At 37.4% G+C, this 24,632-nt stretch overlaps 2 protein-coding genes across 2 annotated transcripts in view; both read left to right on the top strand.

Annotated features, from left to right (window-relative positions):
- Positions 1-24,632, top strand: part of LOC131065224 (protein FATTY ACID EXPORT 7) — a 69,531-nt gene that overhangs the window by 41,112 nt on the left and 3,787 nt on the right. The window lies entirely within an intron of this gene.
- On the top strand, positions 4,009-6,690 carry LOC131065223 (uncharacterized). The gene is made up of 3 exons (XM_057999672.2): positions 4,009-5,864; positions 5,977-6,192; positions 6,295-6,690. The coding sequence occupies exons 1-3, from the start codon at positions 5,339-5,341 to the stop codon at positions 6,537-6,539; spliced, it is 987 nt and encodes a 328-aa protein (XP_057855655.2). The 5' UTR covers positions 4,009-5,338; the 3' UTR covers positions 6,540-6,690.

Below are 24,632 nucleotides of genomic sequence, written 5' to 3'. Positions count from 1 at the left end.
ACTGAAATATACCTCTAATAATTGATGGAAGAGACTGATTTAGGTCTCATATTACTCTGTTCTGCTGCTCAGAACACTACTGTCACAAAATCAGATTGTACTACTGATAACTCACTAGAAACACCATCACTCAACTGAAAACACTATCTGGATGCATATCAACACAACCCAACTGATCTTATTGATCTCTGTGACTGCTGCAACACTGAAAATCACTGGTAAACATGTCAAAACAACAAGGTAAATACTCAGAAATTCATAACCAGCATGCCCAACACACCTCCCAAAACATATGAACTTGAAACCACATCCAATTTACTCCAAAAATCCACAAGACATGATACCCATGAAATGCACACAGAAAATACTGATGGGGGGGGCCAGGGGGCGGGGAGGGGCCGGGGTGAATCAGTATGTTAAACTTTTAAAACATGAAACCATATAGAATAAACTACATAGAGAAGACATAAACACAAGAACACAAAGTTTCACATGGAAAAAACCCTTTTGGGTAAAAAACCATGGCAGATAAATAGCTTTCATTAGCCAAATGGGCACCAACCCAAATTACATAAGTGAGCACCAACTCACAGAGAGCACCAACTCCAGATTTCCACTTATTCAAATGCACAGAAATTTTGAAAAGAACTTTACATCATTACAGCTCATATCAGCTTAGGTAGATGAAGAACATTAGATTTTTGTTGGGTTCAGAAATCCTGATCATATCAGATCACATACATATTTGGCTTCATAAATCACCCTCCACAATATGTACTCTACTTTGCCCTTTTTAAAGATCACACCATAGAACAAAATTGAGATTCTTGGCACTCTATGCGTCTCATACTTATCACCGATACCAATGCACATATATATTATATTCGCATCCAGCTATGTCCTTAAAAAAAAAATCAATACAATATCAAATGTCAGTCAAAATAAAAATATCATCGCTGAAATATCCCCCTTGATTTTTTTCAAAATTTTCCAGTTACAAACATCACAAGCACCCATTAGGGTTAGAAAAATGATAATCAAAATGCTTCTGAAAGGTAACCCTTCCACTTTTTGATCACCAAGAGCCCAGTGTGGGAAGGTGAGAGCATACGGTGATAAGGGGATCATTAGCTTCCAAAATCAATTGGAAATTACAATATTGGGCGGCAAGCCAGCCCCTTTCGCTTGTCCAATGGGTAGTAGAAATTTTAACAACAATTTGGCGGTATGACCAGCCAATCACAATGCCAATGAAACTGAAATAAATAACAATCACTCAACCATTTATTCAGCGCGAGGACTGAAAATGATAAATACAATCTGCTCAACCACTTATTCAGCAGGAGGACAACATTACAATAAGAAAGATAGGCGGCAAGGCCAGCCTCTTCCACTTATTCAGTGGGTCTTGTGTTACAATTCCAGAAAGAAATAGCTGTTAGTACTACTAATCAATTTTACAATATATAGCATGAGATTTCAGAATAAGAACATCGCTGTCCATTGCTGCAAATGATAAGATATGCACTCCAAAACCACCAATGACTAACCACTCCAAAAAACACACTTCTCACTATCAATTTCAGAATCTGATATGCAAACAACAAGCTGGAAATATGCAGACCAGCAACTACAAAACTCACAAAATCGCTCACAACTTTGCCCACACACAATGGAATGACCCCAAATCAGATGCAAATGAAAGCTAGGATATATGCAATTAAGCTAGAACTGACAAAACACATAAAACAGATCCAAAACTATTTTGCACGCATCCCAAGGCAGCTCCAGCATGGTACGGCTAGGGCAGAAAATTGATTTGCAATTATAAAATTAAAGACTCCAAGATAAGCGCTAAAACTTACAGGAATGATCGCCTATACCCAGAATCGACATAAGACCATGCAAAGACTTATGAGCAAAACACACCTACAACACACTGAAAATCAGCAACCTGGAACTCACACACAACACTCCAAAATCAGAAAACTTCGAACACAAACTTCGCAATGAATTCCATCTATTCTCTTGAATGAAGAACAGTCCCAAGTCTCAACTAGTTGCTATCTTTTAAGCGAGAAGCCAAGCATTCAATCTAGGAGGAGACAATCCTCGAAGCATTCAATCAGAATTTCAACAGCACTTCGTTATAATATTCATGGATAGTCTCAAATGAAGGCCAAAGCACATATTTATAACTTCCTCCTCAAATCGAACTTCTTTTTCCTCCAATATGGGATTAAGCAACGACATTCCAATTTCCTTAATTTGCATTTCATTTCATTTTTCCTAAAATCGCCCATCACATGGTGGCAAATACACTTTATAAAAAATACATCAATAAAGTGTAATATGGTGTCCAAAGAATAAAGTGAATTATATCATAAAATTGTTTTATTTTCCTCCTAAGGTGTCCATCTTGCCTTCACAATAATTCACTTATAAAATATTTTTCTCAACCAAGAATCGCCCACATATAATTAAGGAAATGACTTTAGATATCAATATAACTTAAGCAATCCCCCTTAAATAAATCGTCCAACTTTTGCTTTAAGTTATAATTTAATTTAAAACACCATTTTTCATCAAATACTTAACTTGTCAAAACAAGCTCCAAAAGTGTTGGAAGACAAACTGCTCAAACTGGCCTACCAGAAATAGCCATCTGAACTGACCAGCTGCATCCCTGCTAAAAATAGTAAGTGTTTCCAAAGTGATTTTTACCACATTCTGAGCAGCTGTCGCCATAGAAACAACAATCGGGAAAAAACGCGATTTTTTCTGATTAATCGGGGATCGGATGGAATGCCGATCAATTCCCCAAAATCGTGCATAATAATCGTTGACTGTTGAAAACGATTTTCAACGATTTTTTACTGATGAAATCGCGGAAAATCGCGTGATTAATCGCCAATCAAACGTCGTGCGAAAAAAACCCCTAAACTGCCAAAAAAGGGCACGAAAAATCATCCGCTTTTTTTCTTTATAACTGTTTCGTGCTGCAAGTTTTCCATATCTCACCCGATTACTTGCAGGCTAAGAGTGCGGTGTAGGGTTTGCAAGCTGAGAGTGCGATAGTTTGCATATAGTATGCAGGTTGCAGATAGTATTTACAGATGATTGCTGAGAGTGCCATAGTTTGCATATAGTATGCAGGTTGCAGATAGTATTTACAGATGATTGCTGAGAGTGCGATAGTTTGCAGATAGAATTTCAGTGGCTTGAATCAGAGCACGAGCTGCTGCGAGTGGAACACTTCCAGGTATTTGCGCTCAACATTCTGTGATAAATGACCATTCTGTGTAGGCATCTTAACTTTTGAACATTTTACTAATAATATTTAATATTTAATAATATGACTGTAAATATTATCAGTAAAATGTAAATATTAAATATTACTAATTTTACTGATAATATTTACAGTCATTACAAATATTTTTAGATTTTAAGTAATGACTGTAAATATTATCAGTAAAATTAGTAATATTTAATATTTACATTTTACTGATAATATTTAAGTCATATTAAATAATTAATATGACTGTAATTATTAGTAATTGCTAAAATGTAAATATTTACAGTCATATTAAATATTATGGCAGTAAATATTATATATGTATATATTACTAATAATAATGGTTGTATATATTATCAGTAAAATGTAAATAAGCATAAATACAATTATTAGTAATTTTAGATTTTTAGATTTTTAGTAATAAGCGTAAATATTTTGTTTGTAATTATTAATAATTTTAGATTTTTTTTTTAATTAAACTGTTAAATATTTACTAATTTGTGTTTAGTATTTACTGTCAAATATGTAATTTGATTGTGTGTTACTGTTAATTATTAGTAAAATTTGTATTTCATTTTCATTTACAGTAACATTAAATTCATTTTTTGTTCAATATTCTTAGCTTTTAATATATGAAAATGTCATTTTCATTTAATATATACAGCCTATCATAGATTCATAATGTCATTTTCTTTGAAGTTATTAACATTTAATATACAAAAAAATGAAAATTTTAATATAAATGTTCAGTTTTCATGATGAATGTCCAGCGTTAATATACACAAACCCAACCCTAGATCCCTCAAAATTTAAAAACTAAGTGTAATGCTTTTGCAGAACTGATTCTTGATCACAATGCCACGCTAAAAAGACTTTGCATGGACACATTGCACAACAATTCTTGGTAGCACGAAGGTCAAGTGCAATTGGTGTCAAGATGAGATAAGTGGTGGAATTTATCGTTTCAAATGGCATTTGTCAAAAGAACGAGGAAATAACACCGAGATATGCAAAAAATGCCCTGCAGATGTCTCGTATCAGGCAAAGAAATCTCTTGAAGGGATTGCTGAGAATAAGGCCAAAAAGGCAAGAATTGGGGTTGAACTAGGTTCTACTTCTACAAATCCTAGGATGCACGATTTGGGTGAGGATGGTGAAGATGAGAGTTTCAGGGAATCTGGGTCGACACATAATTCTATAGCATGTGGACCAAACACAGGTGGAGGAAACACTAATGCTTTCTTCCAACCTCGTACCACACCAGGATCACAAACCACTTTGGAGAGTACAGGATGGAGGAAAACTGTCACTGAACAAGCAAAGAAGGCAATTGCTAATTATTGGTACTCCTCTCACACGACATTCCATGCTTCCAGAAATCCATATTGGCAACCCATGGTAGATGCTATTGCAGCTGTAGGTCCTGGGTTTCAAGCCCCATCTTGTGAATCATTGAGGGTTGGTATGCTGAAAGATGCAGTAGAGGATGTTCAAGATGTTGTTAAACAACATTGATTGCAGTGGGCTAGAACTGGTTGCAACATCATGTCAAATGGTTGGACAGATAGAAGGAACCGAACTCTCATTAACTTCCTTGTCTCTTGTGAGATTGGCACTGTTTTTTTGAAATCTGTGGATGCATCTAATATGACGAAATCCACAAATGCATTGTTTGAGATGTATGACGTGGTAGTTACGGATGTAGGGCCACAAAATGTGGTTCAATTTATCACAGACAATGCTGCTACTTGTGTTGCTGCAGGGAGACTTCTGACAGATAAATATCCTTCCATGTTTTTTACACCATGTGCAACACTTTGCCTTGATTTAACCCTAGAGGACATTGGAAAAATTGAATGGGTTAAGGCGGCATTTCAGAAAGCTCACAAGGTTACCAAATTTGTTTATAATCACACAAGGGTTTTGGCTATAATGCGCTCTTTCACAGGAGGCAAGGAGCTAGTTTGACCAGGAGTGACAAGATTTGCAACATATTTCCTTGCATTACAAACATTATGTGAACAAAAAGGTAATTTGAGGCGAATGTTTGTTTCAGCTGAGTGGATGGAGTCTGGTTTCACAACTCAAGCAAATGGCATAGCAGTGGCAGAGTATATGTATTCTACCACATTTTGGGAATCTATTGAACAAATTGTAGAATTTTCAGAGCCTTTAGTAAAAGTCTTGAGACTAGTGGATGGAGATAAACCCCCCATGGGATATGTGTATGAGGCCATGGATAGGGCCAAGGAGGTGATAAGGAGTAAGCTGGAAAATAATAGGGATAAGTATATGCCGTTGTGGGACATAATTGATAGGAGATGGGATGGACAAATGCACACTCCTCTCCATGCTGCAAGATACTTTCTCAATCCTCCATTATTCTATAAGATTGACTTCCTGGAAATTGATGCTGAGATCAAACAAGGCTTCTTCAAGTGCATGGAAAAAATGTTTCCTGACTTGGAAAAATTTGATGCGGCTACGATAGAGCTGGAAATGTACAAGCATGCTAAGGGCTTTCTCTCTTCTAGGGCTGCTATACAAAGCAGAAAGACAATTCAACCAGGTAGACTCTATAAACTTTTGACAATCTCTTTATTTTGCCAACCATTAAGTTTGTTAAGATTATAAGATATTCTTAGTCTTACAATATCATCTCCATATAATGTGTTTTTCAGCTGCATGGTGGGCTTCTTTTGGAGATGAAATACCAAATTTAAGGTGGATGGCGGTGCGTATTTTGAGCCAACCATGTAGCTCATCAGCTTGTGAGCGTAATTGGAGTGTGTTTGAACACATACATTCTAAGAAACACAACCATCTATCACAACAACGACTGAATGACTTGGTATTTGTTCATCACAACCTTCGCTTGAAGATAAGGAAAGCTCAAGGTGAGAATATTAATATATAGTTGCAGTTTTTTGAATTGTATTCACTATTCATTGGTTTTTCATTTGTAAGGGAAACACTAATTTCTACATGGGCAAAATCAGGAACTATTGAGGAATGCTTGCCAATTGACCTCGATGAGATATATCCAGAGTGCGAGTTGATTGCTGTTGATGATGCTAATGATGATGATGATGATGTTGATGATGATTATGTTGTTGCTGATCGTGCGCTTGTGTCTGAAAATTTTGATATCATGAGGCAAGCCAACTTTCGTCCTGAATGGGTTGAAGGAATTAGGACAGGCTCTTACCTAGGAGTTTCATCATCAGGGCCTCCTGCCCTCTAGCATGTCATTGCCTACATTTGAGATTTTGGAATTTTGTACTTAGTTTACAGGTTGACTTTGTTCAAAGTCACAAACTATATTGTAATTGACATTTTGACATCTATCACCATCTAGATATTATTTATGGTGTAGTATATTTTGTGGAACGTAATCAGTGATATGAATATAAACAACGAAAATCTATTTCCTGCAATTCATGTTTTCAAGTGTTTGTTTTATTTGCCTACAATATCTCTATGCTATGGAAATACCCTAAAATATATAAAAAAAGTAGTTTTTGATTGTTTTTCTGCAATTTTTTACGTTTTTTTGTATATCCGATTTTTTGAAAAAATCTTATACTTTTGTTTTGCCTATTAATTCCCCAAACGATTATTGTTTCCTTGGCTGTCGCAACTTACTAAAAATAGTAAGTCCGAAAAAGTATTCTGATTCATTTGCATGTTACACCATCGTGAAACTCTCTAAAAACCCAGAAAAATAATATCCTCGCCCCCACTTATTGAAAATAGTAACTAACCAAACTCCACAGATTGCTACGCACGTACCATCATTGTGAAACTCTCTGAAAACCTGGAAGGAATCTAGAATCAAAATTGTAAAACTCTAACATGCAAGCCACCAAAACTGCCAAAGCATTCTCCTAGAAAATAGGAAACCCTAATTCTGCCTTTGACTGACCAATGGTCAGAAAAGGGGACATTATAGAAATCCTGATCATGTCAGATCACATTAATATTTGGCTTCATAAATCACCCTCCAGAATGTGTACTCTACTTTGCCCTTTTTAAAGATCACACCATAGAACAAAACTGAGATTCTTGGCACTCTATGCGTCTCATACTTATCACCGATACCAATGCACATATATATTATATTCTCATCCAGCTATGTCCTTAAAAAAAATCAATACAATATCAAATGTCAGTCAAAATAAAAATATCATTGCTTAGCTCCGCTATGTTTGCATTCCACTACTTTCAATGCACACGATCTGCTGCACACATCCTGTCTATATGCTATGCACCTTGTCTATATTTAGCACTGTTCTTACATTGTTAACACATACGGTGTTAAATGCTACGCACACCATTCTCAGCTCCACTCAACTATAGGTAGCATGATGTTTTTATTTAAAACTTGAAACTCGCATCCTTTTATAAAAAGCTTGGCAATCGACATAATGTTCAATTCCCATAATGATAGTGTATTCATTATCACACAACTTCAGTTTTCAACATTTTCTGATTGCGGCAGGTTAGATTCCAAAAATAACTTTTCTCCAACATTAATATCGCACAGCACAATAATAAAGTCAGCTCTTCCACTATCACAATTGAAAATTCCATAGATGATGTGTCACTAGAAATAGACAAGTAGGCAGATGACAAGGACAAGCAGCCAGCTCAAGCTGACAACCAAATAGCTCAAACTCTCAGCCAAGAAGCTCAACCAGACAACCAGGTAGCTCAACCAGACAGCCAAGCAGCTCAACCATATAACCAAGTAGCTCAACTAGACAGCCAAGCAACTCAAGCATGCAACCAAGCAGCTCAAGCACACAACCAAGCAGCTCAAGCAAGTAACGAAGTAGCTCATCCACACAACCAAGCAGCTCATGTAGATAGTTAGGCAGCTCATTTCAATTCTTTATTACTTTGAGTAATCCTTCGAAATTTATATGACATTGATCATCAACCTTTGACATCAATGATAACATATTCAACAACCCAGACTCATACTTAACTGAAAATCAGACTGTAATTAAAAATTAAATTAGTACAGATCTGAAAATGGAGTATTTTAATTGCCGGTATAGCAAGTATAAATTCATAGAAATTGCATGCAAAACACAAAATTCCACCTTGAAGTGTATTATTTTGGTTTTCTTTGGTTTCCCAAGGCTTAGGTGTCTCCAACCAAGGTAAAATAGGCTCCTAAAATGGAGTGCTTCACACCAGCTCTTCCCATGTCCCCTTTATGATGGTAAAGCTTGTACTGTCTGCTCCATAACCTCTTTCAACCACTTCACAAGACTTACATAACTTCTTGAATCTGCATCATACCCTTGCACACCAAAAAGATGTCAAAACACATCAAAAATCCCCATTAAAATAGAACTGGAAAAATAACTTAATCATGCAGCCCAAACTGAGAGAACTTCACTTTCAGCACCAAGGCAATCTTTGAATGAATTTGACCCAATGGATGTTGAGGGTTTTCGTTCCCAAACCCAATATCTTCAGCACACTGGTGCTCTCTGGATTAAATCACTCTATCCAGCTAGGAGGGTTTTTTGTCCTCAAAGTCTATGAGAACTCAAATTCTCACTCAAGCAAACTGCAAATATAATATTCAGTCTAACCTTTTCTTCTCAAGACTCAACTTCCTTTTATAACATTTTGAGAGCTATTTTAAGGAAAAAGCGCTTTGCTTTTTTGCTTTTTTGTTGTTTTTTTCAAAAATCAACATTTTTCTTTTTTTGAAAAAAACACTTTTTGCTTTTTTTCTTCTTAAAAGTAATTATCCTTAATAAAATAGTATAAAGTGTTCTTGTAATCACTTTTTATCACGACACTTTATTTGCACACTTAAAACACCTTTTTAACAAATTATTACACTAAGCTGTGATTTCAAGTTCAACATTTTCAACATTAGACGACTTAAGTGTAATTACTTATTAACTTAACAATTTACCTAAGTATTTGAAAGCACTGACATGACATTGGAATCAAACTTTGATCATACCATCATGATACTGAAGACTTGGTATGTTGAACGGAGCCATTTGAGTAACTTGCTAAAAATAGATTGTTTCTCCAAAAAGTTTGGAGAACTCCCCAAGTGTCAAAAATTACTTTTGAAAGTGGCATAATGATCCTCATTGCCGACTGAACTCATTGCCAAGAACCAAAGTCATTGTTAACCAACCCTGAGCATTCCAAGATGTTTGGAGTTCCCCAACTCACCGAGAAGCTTACGAGAAAACTAGGAAACTGGACAAATCACTTACAAAACAATTTAGAATAAAATGGGGACATTATAGTTTGTCACTTGTTTCAATGTGGCTAGTAGAAAGCCATTGTTTGAGGGTTTTTTGAATTTGCTTCAATAAGAAAAAGAAATTTATGATGAGACAACTCCTAAGAGAATTAGGTTTGTCGTCTTAGTAGAGGGGGAAAAAAACTCGAATGTTAGAGTGGTTCATTAGGTTCCTCTAAAACCAAAGAAGACAATTCATTTTCTCAAGAAAAGAAGTTTCTCATTTGTGGGAAGAAGGGATATAATCTCCAAACAATTCTAGTATAATTCATTTGCCAATGGTGAGCTATGCTAGAGAATGCCACTAGGATAAGGGAATCTTCATTGGTTTGAAAAAGAACAAGAATCAACAAGGGAGTTTTGCTTTGACCAATGATTTTAATGAAGTTTTTTTTTTGTATGTTGTAGAAACTTAGGCTTTCGCTTTTGAAAGTCCTATCTAGTATGTTGATTTTGGTGCATCTAGACACATGGCAGAAGAATAAGAATGGTTTTACAACCTCACTCCTTCAAGTACATATGGGCAAGTTTAATTGGTGATGATATTGTAAAGTAAAATTCAAGTTTTAACTTTTAATATTACATTGATATAGGTTGGGAATGAAATTGTTAATTTATTGGAATATAAAGTACAAAATTAACATACCGAGTTCAAAAGCAAAAGTAGCAGAAGATAAGGAATATGACACCAAAATATTGGAAACATTGTCTAGGATGACAATGCATCACATGGACATTTGTGCGTCGCATTGTCATTTGTTCAACCCAAGATGCTGAGAAATTTTTGGAAATGCTATATTTTGGTCAAGTTGTTTATCCAACTTGCACAACAAAAAATAAAAACATAACAGCAATATTCAAGGTGATAATAAAAATGAAAATAATAATATTTAACTAATATATTCAAATGAAAAATAATGAAATAACAAGGAAAGGAAGATAATTGCAAACTCTTATGTGGTTGAATATCTTCTCCAAGAGGAACCTTTAGCTACAGCAAAGAAAATGTTTTGGGGTTGTTTGGGAGTTTGCAAGAGTAGTGAAGCGGTAAGCCCCTATGTTGGTCTTTTGACCTTCACAGACAGCCAATGATAAAAAGATGATAAAAATAGTGTGTGCTCCTATCATAAGTGCATCTAGGAATTAAGAGTAATGACAATGCAAAGAACATAATTAAAATGTGTATTAGAGTGCTAGTAACTAGGAAGTGCGATCCCAAGGTGCCAAGGGCGCTACAAAAGAAGAGCTGCAATAACAATAAAGAAGTAGACAAGGTAAGCGCAAGGAAAACAAGAACAAAGTAACCTCTTGAAGCTTGATGAAGCCTAAAGGACAAGGGTGTTGTTATATTCCACAAAACTTTCTAGAAAATTGTTGCAGAATTTTTTTTCTCTTCACATGGAGGAACCAATGCTAAAAAACTTGTAGAGAGAGATGAGAATAGCTGGAGAGTGCAAAAGGTTTCTAAGATGTTTTGAATGTGAGAGAGTGTAAAATGAAAGATAGAATGAAAACGAGAGGTAGGAGGGTATGAGAAGTTAGCAAATGAACTAAGTGATCACTTGAGGTGACTCCAAGGTTCCAAATGTCAGGTCTTGATGTGTGGAATAGGTCAATGGTCTTATGTGATATTGCTGGAATCATAAGGGGTACTATGTTGATACTTCAACTCTTTCTTGAATGGCTGGAACTTGAGATCTAATGGACTTGAAAAAAGATAAAAGGATGAGGGTTTAGGAAGCCTAATCTAATCCTAAGATCAATTATAGCATTGGATCATGCTAGGATGGACACATTCCTTAAACTGAGCTTTGCTTTGCCATGTTGCCACCAACTACACAAAATCGATGCAATCTTCCAAGGGAATGAAAGGTTTTCATATTATGAACGTTCATCCAAATACCCAATACACTGGCTCAACTTGAATAAATATATCCATGATTGAACTTAGCACATTTTAATGTTCAAGCTAACTATGCACTATAATTGAAAATCATCCAACCACAAATAGTATGAACCAAGGAATTATCAACATCCACACATTACTCCATCACAATCAATGAACTTCATCTAACATGAGGATACAACAAGAAACCGTGCAATATGTAAAAGAAACACCACTATCCACCATGAATTCAATGAAAATGATGTTTATTTACAAGCTTGACAACTTTTTCTGCCTTCTCCTCCTACTCTACTCTACTAATGCTCTAGCTGCTAACTAATCACTATTACCTATTGATCAACTATTAACCTTTACAAATGAGAGAGTTGAGCCTTATATAGTGCTCTAAATACAATTGAATGGCCAGGATCAAATCCATATCAATGGTCAAGATTGAAAGATAGAAACCTGAATTAGGGTTTGTTACACCCATTACATAACGTTTAATGCTTGACCAATGATGAAATTTCAATAAATAGGACACTTGTCCATCATTGAATTTCGACCAATGAATGATGAGGTTAGGTACATCAAACTTTGTGCCTCCACATGTTGTAGTTATCCTCCTCATTGGATGACTCAAGTACATTGAATCTGGATGCCTCCACTTGGAATGATGTGATTGGGTTGGTGATGACTAGGCGCCACCTCAACTTACTCCTTGTAGATCATCACAAAGTGTAGGTGATTGAGGCATATCTCTTGATACTCAACATTTCCAAGTGCCTGAGGTGATGATGGTGGGAGACATTCCCAAATTGCATTATCTTATCTGATTTGATCACCTTCACCTATCCTTCCTTATTCTTGGGAATTCACCTTTGTGTGTTTCACCTTGCATTAGACCCAAATACCATCTTGGATTACTCTCTTGTTGTACTAGCAACAATTCTTGGATTTTTGGAGGAAATTCAAGTTGTCCAACTTCCTTCTCATCGTGAAGGCTTGATCCTCCTCGTATAACTTGATTCTTGCAACCACCTCTTGTATTCTTGAATGCTTTGATGACGGGCCAATCTTTCTTCTTTGAAGGATAAATGTAATCCACCTCCGCCTTGTTGAGGTGTTCCTCTTCTCTCTAAGTCCACCTTCAAAAGTGTTGAACTTTCATCATCCCCATGTTGCATTTGCTCCATCTCTCTCTTCCTTAATCACCTACAAAAACAAAGGAATTCTCGGATCAAACACATAAGATATATCTTGATTTCAAAAACATGTTATTTAATATAGACTCTAGATGTTCTGATTTCCATTCTCATGTCTGATTTCACTCACTTCAGGTCTGATTGGGGTTTTAAGTTAGAGTTTTTTTAACATTTTGAAGTTTGTAGATTCTACCAAATGACATACAAATTGCTGCACTTCACCAAGAGGTCATGGATCTTAGCAATCCAAGGAAGAACTTGTTGATGACTTCTGTGGATTTGAGCATGCAAAGTTTTCTTCCTTGGCCGTGGATTTGAAGGGGTGAAGGAAGTTTTCTTCCTTGGCTGTGGATATTGGGAGTGGAGGAAGAAATGCACCTAGGCCATGGATATTGGGTAGTGGAGGAACAAATGCACCTAGACCGTGGATGTGGGGCAGTAAGGGAATAATTTGCTTGCCTCTCACAAGTCATAGTTCCTTTAATGAATTTTACCCTTCCTCAAACTTATTCATTTGCCTCATCAAATATCACAATGATGCACCTTCCAATGCCAAGTCAAGAGAAAATTGGTCATTGTCATGGATTTTGAGAGGCAAGGGAAAATTGCTAGGATGGTCAGGGATTTGAGGAGGTAAGGAAAGATGCTTAGGATGGTCAAGGATTCGAGGAGGTAATGGAAGATTGGGGATGGTTGTGGATTTCAGCATGCAAGGGAAAAAAGTCATAATGGCTGGGGTTTTGAGGGAGTGAAGGAAGTTCTCGAGTTGTGTCGTGGATCTTAGGCAGTGAGGGAAGAACTCCTCCAAGTTGTTGATTGCCTTCATTCCTCATTAAACTTAGCCATTTGCTTGATCAAATATCACAATGTTCTTCATTTTCAAAGTTAAAGATATGAACAAGCTCAATGTTTCTTCTTATCCTCATTAATCAACCTTGCTCCCTTCATGCTTAAGGTGTGGATTTCCAAAATCCAAGGAGAAATGCATCCTAGGCCGTGGATATCAACATTTCAAGGAAAAAATCCCCCTAGGCCATGGATTTGGGGATGTCAAGGAAAGGTTTTGTTGGTGTACGTTTTATCATATACCGAACATTAGAATAAAGTACCTGTTGTGACGTTTTCACACATCGCCCCATTGCAAATGGGGACCCTTGCTGTTTTTTGCTTTTTAGGGTTTGTTTTCTAGGTTTTTTTAGGGTTTTGTTAGCTGGCCTTTGCATTTTGAGTGTCGCCCAGGAGATCAATAGGGTAGCAAGTCCGGCTTTAGTGAGGTCCTGATCCTGAAATTTGGCTAAGTCTGGAATGTCCTGATCCTGAAATTTGACTAAGTCTGGAAACTGAAAAAACCTCCAAAAACTAGATTTTGCAATATAACTCCTAGAGGTCTGAAACCACTCTCAAACATCCTGAAAGTATATATGGAATATAACTTAAAGTATAAGAAACTTATACTTAAATGTTATATTCCATAAAATTTATCCTGATAGAGAGTTCGAAAAGTCAAATTTCGCTCCTGTCCTTCACTGAGGATCCAGAGCGAATTTCGCTCCTGTCCCTCTCAGGAGGACCAAGGCGAAGCGCTCCTGTCCCTCACCAAGGGACCAGAGCGAAAATGCTTAGTTGAGCCATTCCTGACCTTGTTTGGACGAATTGAGACATCAAAGGCATGGTGAAGGACGAAATGAGCATGATAGAGCATCCAGACTTGATCAAAAACAATGAAATGATGAAGTTTTTGCCTAGAAGGTCAAATTCGCTCCTGCCCCTCACTGAAGGACCAGAGCGATTTTCTTTATATGCACAATTTTAGACCTTTTTTGGACATTAACTTTTATTCATAGCATTAAGTAAGATGATATCTTCCTTAGCCAAGACTTTTTTTGATGAAAATTGTAACGATTTGGCATAGAGAGCAAATTTCGCTCCTGTCCCTCAGTGAAGGACCGGAGCTTAAAGTCTGACATTGCTTTGTCCTCGCAGGATTTTAACGACTTGATGATTTGAAGAAGTCCAAAGAGATGCATTTTACCAAATGAATATAACTTGAAGTGCCGTCGTGAAGAAAAATGAACCAAAATGCAAAAATCGCTCCTGTCCCTCAGTCAGGGACCAGGGCGAAGTCTATTGTAGCTCCTGTCCCTCTCCCAGGGACCAGAGCGAAATTCTTCATAGGGTATGCACTGGGCAAAGATCAAGCAAGTTTTATGTTCGAAGGCAAGAAAGGAGGTGAATTGAACCCATTGAAGATAAATTGAAGATTATAAAACATCAACAAGGGACCCAAATGCCCAAGTTCGCTCCTGTCCCTCAGTCAGGGACCAGAGCGATTTTTACTTTTGACAAATTTCTTGCCAAGTTACAATGATTTCCAAGCCAAAGATGAATAAAACAGAGTACAACGAATCCGTTGAAGATAATTTTTGAAGGTGATAAAGTAAGATGAAGCCTACAGGACCAAGTTCGCTCCTGTCCCTCTCCAAGGGACCAGGGCGAAATGATGATTATTTTGCTTTCTACCTAAGTTCAAGGCACTCCAAGGCGAAATACAAGGTGGCGAGGACGTTTTAAGGCATCTCAATGAAGAACGAAATATCCAAAGTCGCCGATATTGAAGGAATTACACCAAATGTCCCAATTCGCTCCTGTCCCTCAGTCAGGGACCAGAGCGAAATCTTCATGATGGCCTAAGTTTTAAAGGTTTATCAAGTATCAAGTGGCCAAGAGGGATAAAGGGACTTCATTGTACACGATGAAAGCAATGGCAAGTCAATGGAAGCAAAGACAAGCTCATAACCTTGAAATTCGCTCCTGTCCCTCAGGTAGGGACCAGAGCGATATCCACTATATTTGCCAAATCTCTCAAAAATCACGTTGAGACAAGGTTATGCGAGATGGTACAAGGTCTAAGGTGTCTTTAGAAGATGATATACGAAGGTTCCAAACGTCAAAATGCTATCAATTAAGCCAAGGAACTTATATCGCTCCTGTCCTTCAGGCAAGGACCAGGGCGATTTTCACAAAAACATTCATTTTCCTTCAAAATCATGACAAGGCAAAGATACACAAGATCAAGGACGCTATTTGGAAGGTAATGAACGAAGAACCAAGGTCGAAAGATGACGCATTTTGGCTAGAGCTTCAAGATCACTCCTGTCCCTCTCCAAAGGACAAGGGCGATGATCCTTCCCAAACGTCTAAATGCCTCATAGAAGTCAAGAAAAACAAGCATAGAATGAAGAAACAATGTTATTATTCACCTTATGATGAAAATTTGAGATCGAAGATATAAGATCAAGGAGAAAACATCTAGATCGCTCCTGTCCCTCTCCAAGGGACCAGGGCGATAGTAGTCATAAAAGGCATTTGTTCACACAAGCAAGACACTTTAGCTCGAAATCCCTAGCGAAAATGCCAAGTTCAACGTGGAGATGAAGACTTTGGACGTCAAAAATGCAAGAATCAAGACCAAGATGATGGATCGCTCCTGTCCCTCAGTCAGGGACCAGGGCGATGAGGTTTGTAATTTTCCACTCTCCAAATTTTGGCGCTCAAACACATTTTTGAATTTATTTAAATGCTAGGAAAATCGATATTTAATTAAAAGCATTTAAATAGCGCATGGTATTCATTAATTAATTGTTTTTTGCCTTGTAAAGGAAAATCGAATTTATTGATAATAAACGAAGGCATTTAATAATTAATTATTAATTATTAATAAAAAATTAAAAAAGGAGCGCTTGGTTTATGAAAGTCGGCCTTCTATTTTATTTAAAAATTGTTTTAAATTGCTTATTAATTACCAAGTCGGCCTTAAGGTGAATATGAGGTGAGCGCTATAAAGGGAGGTGAAAGACTTTTATTTTCACATTATTATTTTATCATCTCACATGCGATCTTGAGGGAGAAGTGCGAATTGTGTTTGAAGAGTGCGAATTTCATTTCAAGCAAGGTGGTGCGAATTTATATCCAAAGGTGGCGCAAATATTATCCAAGGAGGTTCGAATTTGTCAAAGGCATTGGAGATCACATCAAGAACATATCAAAGGTGGCGAAGTTGCTATTTTGAAGGAGAGATCACGTTGAAGACTATATAACTTCAATTTTGCCTAAGCGATTTTATTCATTTTGCATTCTAGAGTTAGCTCTCAAATAAGGTATGACGATTTGGTTTTATTGTTTTTAATTTTGTACGTAGATCGTCATAGCCTAAATTTTGAAATTTTGAATTCCAGTAGCTCAATCGTTTTTTAGGAAATAATAACTCAAGGACTTATTATGAAGTTTCCTAAATTTAATCTCTAATCTAGTTATTCATTGCAAAATCATGTTTCTAATTTTGAAATGTTGTGTAGGCATCAAATGGAGATCTCATCAAGGAAAATCAAGTCGGATCAAGGACGGTCTTCGCCGGGACGATCAAGCCAGGACAGGGGCGACCTCTTTTAATCCAGCGTTCCAAGGCGAGGTACATCATCATCCTACACATCAAGGACACATGGAGTTAGGACAAGGGCTCGTTGAAGAAGCAGATAGTTCCAGAAGAATTAATTAAAGCTAGCTTCTCAACAACATCAAGTTGAATATCTACCAAGTTCCAAGTGTCAAATGAGGTGGCATCCTAGTCATCGCTCATCCAATCAGTGAGGTCCACCTCAGCATGTCCAGATTCAATGTACTTAACTCATGGAAGGTGGCACAAACTCCGGTGTACCTACCCCGGCTATCCATTGGTCGATTTTTCTAGAGGGGACATGTGTCCAAGCAATACAATTTTATCATTGGTCAAGCATTAAATGTTATGTAATGGTTGTAACAAACCCTAATTAGGGTTTTCATTGTTGAATCTTGGCCATTGATCTCGAATTGATCTAAGCCATCAAATTGTATTGTGGGCACTATATAAGCCCTGGCATTTCATTTTGTAAGGAGGATTAGAGAGAGTTCTAAATAATAGAAAGCAGTTAGTAGATCGAGAGTAGTTAGAAATTGATAGAATAGTAATTAGAGTAGAATAGGAGGACAAGGCAAGAAATTGTTGCCATTGATTGTAAACAAACTCCATTTTCATTGAAGTAATGGTGAAGTGTGTCGTTTCTTGCAATTTGCATGGTTTCTTGTTGAGTCTTCAATCCTAGATGGTAGATGATTAGATGAATGGAGGAAATGCGATTGATTAATGGTGGAATTCGTATATCCATACTACTAGCAGTTTGTTGATTGCAGACTTGCCTTGTGTAGTCAACTGGAATCATTCAGCTTAAGCTCAATTTCAATTTGTCGCTTCTTCATTGATATGCATCAACTTGATGGTGTCTATGCCTGCGGTGATGATTTGAACATCATAAAGCTTTCCTTAGAAGATCGCACTAGCCTTGTGGAGATGGTCCATTGATGTCAAAACAAGACCTAGTTAGAGTTTCATCAAAAATCAAATCATTGCTCCTACATTCTTAGTATTAGGATTAGATCTTCTCTTCGCCCTCATCCTTTTTCCATTTTTTCAAATCTAAGCCAGTAAGAGCCTGTGTTCCAGCAAAGCAGATCGGAAGTTCAATCATCAGATGTAAGTCCCCTTGTGATTCCAGCAAATCACATCATACCACTGGAGTTTATCCACACGTAGAGACCCTACTAACCAGAACATTGGAGTCATCCTAACTGATCCTTCATGCGAATCTTCAGCAGTTAGAGACTTTATTCAAGAGAGGATAAGATGCCTTTAGGTATTTTATTCTGTGTATGATGGTGTACAAAATACACGTCAACAGTACCCAAAGATAAATTATCCTCACTTGAAAAATCACCGCTTATGCTAAGATTGCTAGAAGATCATATGGCGATTCCAAGGTTTCTTTTGTTAGGTCTTGACGTGTGGATAAGCTCAATGGGCGTTGTGATATGCTGGTAATACACAAAGGGACTTACGCTTGGATTGTTCACCACTTTGGGATTTAGACAAATTTAACAATTGATTCTCTTCTCTCTTTTTTTTTGGATTTTCGGATTAAGACTTTCAAAAAAAGGATAAAAAGGATAAGGGTTTAGAAGTCTACTCTACTCCTATGAACTCAAGAGATGGTATTGATTTGGTGAACTCAATAAACCACACTTTTCTTCGCCTCGCTTAAGACAACTACACAAAGTGGATGCAATCTTCAAGGGATTTGTTTTGATCGGAAGTTTAAGCATGCACAAAATAGAAAGCTCAGACTAACTTTGCACAGTGAATGAAAATCATCTATTCACCAAAAGAATGAGCGGAGAAACACCATAAACCAATACTTATCAAATCTTTCATTCATCGAACAACATAAAATAAATTCTAACTAATGTGTTGAAGAAATTGAAAACCTTGCTTAATCATTCAAACAATAGGGATTACAAAGCCTTAAGAGAAAGCACACATGTAATGTATTGTCTGAAAAATGACCTTTATGCAACAATATTTCAAAAAACCTCACACTCTCCAAATGAGAGGAGGCAACCTTATATGAGTCCAAAAATTTTGAATGGCCAAGATTGAACAGTGATCAAGGGCCCAGATTAAAAGATAAAAACCCTAATTAGGGTTTCCAAAAACTCAATTAGTTTCAACAAGAGAAAAGAGGACAAGTGGCGTAGTTGCTAATATCACTGAGGTGGGCATGTAGTTTCCTTTTCAGTAGATGCAATGTATTTGGACACAAGTGGCTGAACCTCCTCCATGGTGACATGCGGCAAGCTGCCAATTTGGAAATCAATCATGTCCATGTCGTCAACAAATATGGTGAGCGTGCTCTCCCAGTCAGCTGCCTGTGCTAAGAAATTCTCATCAATATGAATGAAACTCGAAATCCTAGTGAGATCTTCCTTGAGAATCGGCCCTGAAACTTTTGAAGAAGTTTCCTTGAACTTTGGCCCTCAAATTCTTTGCACGCAAATACTTCTCTCGCACCTCACTCTGCTGCAATATCTCAGCTGCCACAAAGAAGACTTTGTCCTGAATACCCTTGATGGTCTTTTCAATCTCTGAACATTTAGCCTCAAATTTTCTCAAAGATTCAACCCTAGTAATCAAAGCAAAGTACCAAGTGCTGAAATCATATCTATCCCCTGACTGAATAACCTTTCCATCTATAAGATCCTACTGAGAAATCTATCTGATTATTTTTAGACATGGAATTATCCTGCTCTGAATATCCTCAATATCTTCCCATGCTTCAGCTATGTCTTGAATTCTGCTCAATAAGGAATTGGTGGAGTCATGTGCTGATACCAGGTTCTCAATAAGTACGTCAGCACGCTCTGAAGCATCAGAAGTCCATCCTTTTGCTTCTCTGAAAGTCATCTTCATGTCTTCATAATCCTTTAATGATTCTTGTGGAAGAGGTATGGGTGGAGTAAAAGGTACCTCCTCTCGATCAATGGGTTTTGTCAAATGTTGAACACATCTCTTCCATTGCTCATTCTCAACTTCAACCTTCTTTCTTTTTTCTATTTCCTTGTTCAGTCTTGCCTTGAGGGTGTTGCAAGAATCATCAAAGTCCTGGACCTCTTGGGCTTTGGTAGGCTTACCCAAGTTCACGGTAGTGATCTCATACTCCTCGAGAGTGATATCATCCTGAGTTTTACTGTCTTTGGAACGTCTACCTGAACTGTCCTGAACCCTGCACTATTTCTTTGAATCAGAGAAAATCTCTTGGTTGGCTTGGGCGGTTTTACTTTGTTGGACTTGTCTAATTCAGCCAAGAGTGCAACTGTGTTATCTACTTGGTGCACTTGCTAAGGAACCTTTGCTTTCATTCTCTCCTTCAACCAATCAAGAATGGTTGGTTGTTCCATGCCACCTTCATCAAAATTATCCTCAATATCCTTTGGCGAAGTGATTATACCATCCAGGAATTCTCTTTGAGGTTTCGGGTTCTCAACTTCTACAATCTTAGCGACATTGGGCTCATGTGTTGGTTTCTGAAATGGGGCCTGAATTGGTTCCTCTATGATCTCCTCAATGATAGGAGAAGGAACTCTCATTTCCTCATCTTCCATTTCACTGTCCTGTTCTTGTTCATCAATCATAATTCTCATTGGTGTGGTAGATGAAGCACTTATGGTCAAATGACCTTCTCCTGACTTGTATCGTCTGCTCACATCTACTTCTCCAGTGACTTTCTTTTCTTTTGTCCTCAGTGAATTCTCAGTGGGTTCCTTTCTCTTCCTCGATCCAACAATTTCTGGATTCCTGGGACCATTGGATGTTACACCATGATTTCAAGACATAGACTCATCAGTTCCCATGAGATCATATGTGAAGGCAACGTTTTTTCTTTGAGCTCCTTAGTTTTCTGAGCTGCCCACCACTTGGAGTACTCAATTACAGGCCTCATAAGATCACTTAGGTTAGATCTTTCAGTATCTGACCAATCAATGGAGGCAAGGGGTTCATTCTTCAAGGTGGCATAATGTGGCTGCTCATATTCTTTGTCTTCCTCAAGCTGGTTTGCTACACAGAATACTTTAGAAACTCTGATCAAACTCAATGGAATTCTAGACCATAGCCTCCTCACATCGAAGCTATCGGCATCATTAGCCCAATAATCCTCGAGATCCGGCCTGTGTTCAAATTTTACTTCATTCACCTTTCCCATTCGATGAAAAGGATCGAAATAACTCCTCGCTTGATACTGGAAGAATGGGTACCATTGAATTTCTCTGTCAGCATGTGTAGCAGCTTGGGCCGATGGACATGTTTCCAATCCATTTTCAATAGTGAGAGAAGACACTCCTGTCTTTTGTTTCTTTCTCTTCACACATAAATTTCTCCAATTGACGTACTACCTCAAGTAGTACCATCCTGTTCGTAGGAAACATGGGTAACTTGTATGGCTGTCCGAAGAATCCTTGGATCCTCAAGTAGGTAAATCTGGGATATTGGATATACCAATACCCAAACCTACTGATAAAATCTTTTGACTCTTGAGAGAGTCGATGGATACCTCCTTGAAGGGTTCTCGTGATATGCATTAAGAATGCATCATTAACTCTTTTCAAATGGAATTTCTCCTCCAGGTGTAGTTGTGGTTAATAGTCATAAACAACAAATTGGTTCTCTTTATTTCCCACAGCTCCTCTGCATACAAGACCTCTATATCTGTATGTCCTGGCCAAAGAATAGACCAAATAAGAATTCATATAAAATGTCCTATTCTTTTCCAAGTTTCTCAACTGATCATCCAGATTATCATTGATGATTCTGGCCCAGATTATCATCTTAACTCCAGCAGTCACTTCTTAGATAAAATAGTACATCCATGGCTCGAAAGGAGCACCTTGTTGGCTGCCCATGACTCTGTTCAACAGGACTATGTGGTCTCTGTAATCTTCTTTGAAATATGCCCTCACAAGGAGTTTAGGTATCTTGGAGATTCCTTTCCTCGGCTTTTCCAACCATGAATGGTTGATATTAGTGTCATATTCTTCTATGTAGTCATTTTATAACTGGGTTGCTTCATCTCTAGTCATGTAGATAGTGTTATGATGCTCAGGTATGCAAAAGGCTTCCCTAATTGCCACTTCTCCAATATTTGCGAGAATTCTGCCATCAGGAGCTACCATCTCTCTGTTCTCTGGGTTGTAGTGCTTGAAGCACTCTGCAATCAATTCAGTACATTGCATTGCTGGAAGGAAACCAGCAGCCTGTACTATACCATTCCGCATCATTTTCCTTGCTATCACAGTGGGTGGCCGAGTGTCTGTGCTGTGCATCCGCTTCTTAAACTCTTGGAGGTTGATGTGTCCCAAGTTTTTGTCTCCCACTTGTTTCCATTTAGAATTCATTTTTGATTCCGGAGGGGAATCTTTGTCGACCTGAAACTTCATTCTGCCTGATGTTCCAACCTTGGAGGTCATCCAAATCTGCAAAAGAAAGAAATAAACTTAAGTTAAGGTCAGTATTTTAGGTGTAATTTTGGGGTTTGATAGCTAAGTAATTTATGATTTTACTCTCTTCTCAACACTTAGCCCTGAAAATTGGATTTTCCATACTTGATTATTCTGAAAATTTTGAGAAAATCCCTTGAAAATCACGATATTTAGGAAACTTGAAGTCTGATTTTGACTTCAAAATCAGAACTTGGGAAAAATTTAAGTCCAGGAATATTTCATTAAATCCATTCAAACTCTTTTGAAAGGCAGAAAATAAGAAAGAGAAGAAGGGAAATCTGTTTCTTTTTATTTTTTCTCTTTAGAATTTTGAAGAAAAATCAGGTTGAAAGCTTAATATTCTGCCTATGAAATCAACTTTCACCTTCGAAGAATGAGAAAATCAGAAGTTAATCACAGAAAATCAATGGGTTTATCCTCCAAACAGTCAAAGCTCTTCAAAATCTGAGTTGAAACTTGTTGAAAAATGGTTGATAACTCTATCAGAAATATACTTGAACCTTCTTCAAAACACTTCCAACCTGCAAAAATTCCTTCAAAATTTACTCTCAACCTGCAGAAAACCTTTCAAATTCACTCTCAACTTGCTCAGAAAGTTCAAACTTCATGTGTAAAAATGAGAGAATGAATAAGGTATTTGTATAAGAGTTCGAATTTCATATTTGGAAACACAGAGGATCTTCAAAATTTGTTTCTAATTCGCTCTTCATTCATCAAACTTGGACATTCAGTCTTTAATCTTTCAAAGAAAGTTTCCAAATCAGACCTTGGTGAACTGTCATCTCTTTGGCAAGTTTGAACTTTCAATTTAAAGTTCAAGATGAAAGTTTCTAAATCCATAACTTGATCTTCAATATTCTCTTTAAAAAAAACCTTCTAATTTGGTCTCAGTTCGAATTTCATCATCAAATCTTGATGACGTCACCTTGGAATATTCCTTTGTTTCAAACTTAGCAAGTTTCTCTCTCTTGGGTGGACTCATCTTAACTCGTTTCCAATTGCAATCAAAGCTAAGGCAGACTTCATCACATTTAGCAACCGCTGGTTGCAAGGTAAGGCGAACTTTGTTGATGTTATGCACCAAGTGTATGCTGATGTAGGGCAGACTTCTCCATACTTAGGCACCACATGTTTTACTTTTTGATTTGATTCTTGGCACTTCACTTATTACCTTGGGCGGACTTTGTTGAGTTTGTGTACCATCATGTTAACTTTGCAACCATTCGTAGGGCGGACTTTGAGAAGGTCATGACCATGCTTTCCTACCATGAGGGCGGACTTTGCTCTTTTCATGCACCACTCAATGCATAGTGGGCGGACTTTACCAACTTTGTGCACCAAATTTCATGGTGGACTTTGTTCTTTATGTGACCAAGGAGGGCGGACTTGCTCAAACCTTTGCATTTCTCCTACATGCTACTTCCTTCACCCTTGGGCGGACTTTCTTAACTTCATGCATGTTATTCTCAATCAAGGGCGGACTTGGTGAACCTTAGGAACCATGGAGAGCGGACTTCATAAACTTCATGCCACATTGCTTGCTTGCTAGGCGGACTTTCGTTGACTTAGGAACCGTCTTCATGTCCTTGGGCAGACTTTGTGATCATTAGGCACCTTTCCCATCACCTTCAAGGTGGACTTCATCAATTTCAAGAACCAAGGAGGGCGGACTTCAAGAAATCTACGCACCATGAGATCAAAACTTTGAATCTTCATAACTTGAACAATACTCATCGGATTGCCTTGAAACTTGAAAACCATACTTCAATCATCCCTTGAATTTCTCATGATCCCTAAAATTTAGGAAATTGGCTTTTTCAAACTAAGCTTGAATTTCAGAGGAATTTGTTGATCGTTTCCAGTGAATCTTAGAGCCAATAATGCAAACCCTAGATCCCCTTTCCAAAAATAGAAAAAGAAAGCATCCCCAAAAATAGGAAAAACTTTCTAAAAATAGCCATTTAGGGGATCGTGCTCAAAATGCCAAAAACGAAAATTCCTAAAAAATAGGAAAAAGAAAAAGGCAAAACTTTCCAAAAA

This window comes from Cryptomeria japonica, chromosome 2 (genome assembly GCF_030272615.1).
Source record: "Cryptomeria japonica chromosome 2, Sugi_1.0, whole genome shotgun sequence".
In the NCBI taxonomy this organism is placed as follows: domain Eukaryota; kingdom Viridiplantae; phylum Streptophyta; class Pinopsida; order Cupressales; family Cupressaceae; genus Cryptomeria; species Cryptomeria japonica.
This window is presented reverse-complemented; position numbering and strand designations above follow the sequence as displayed.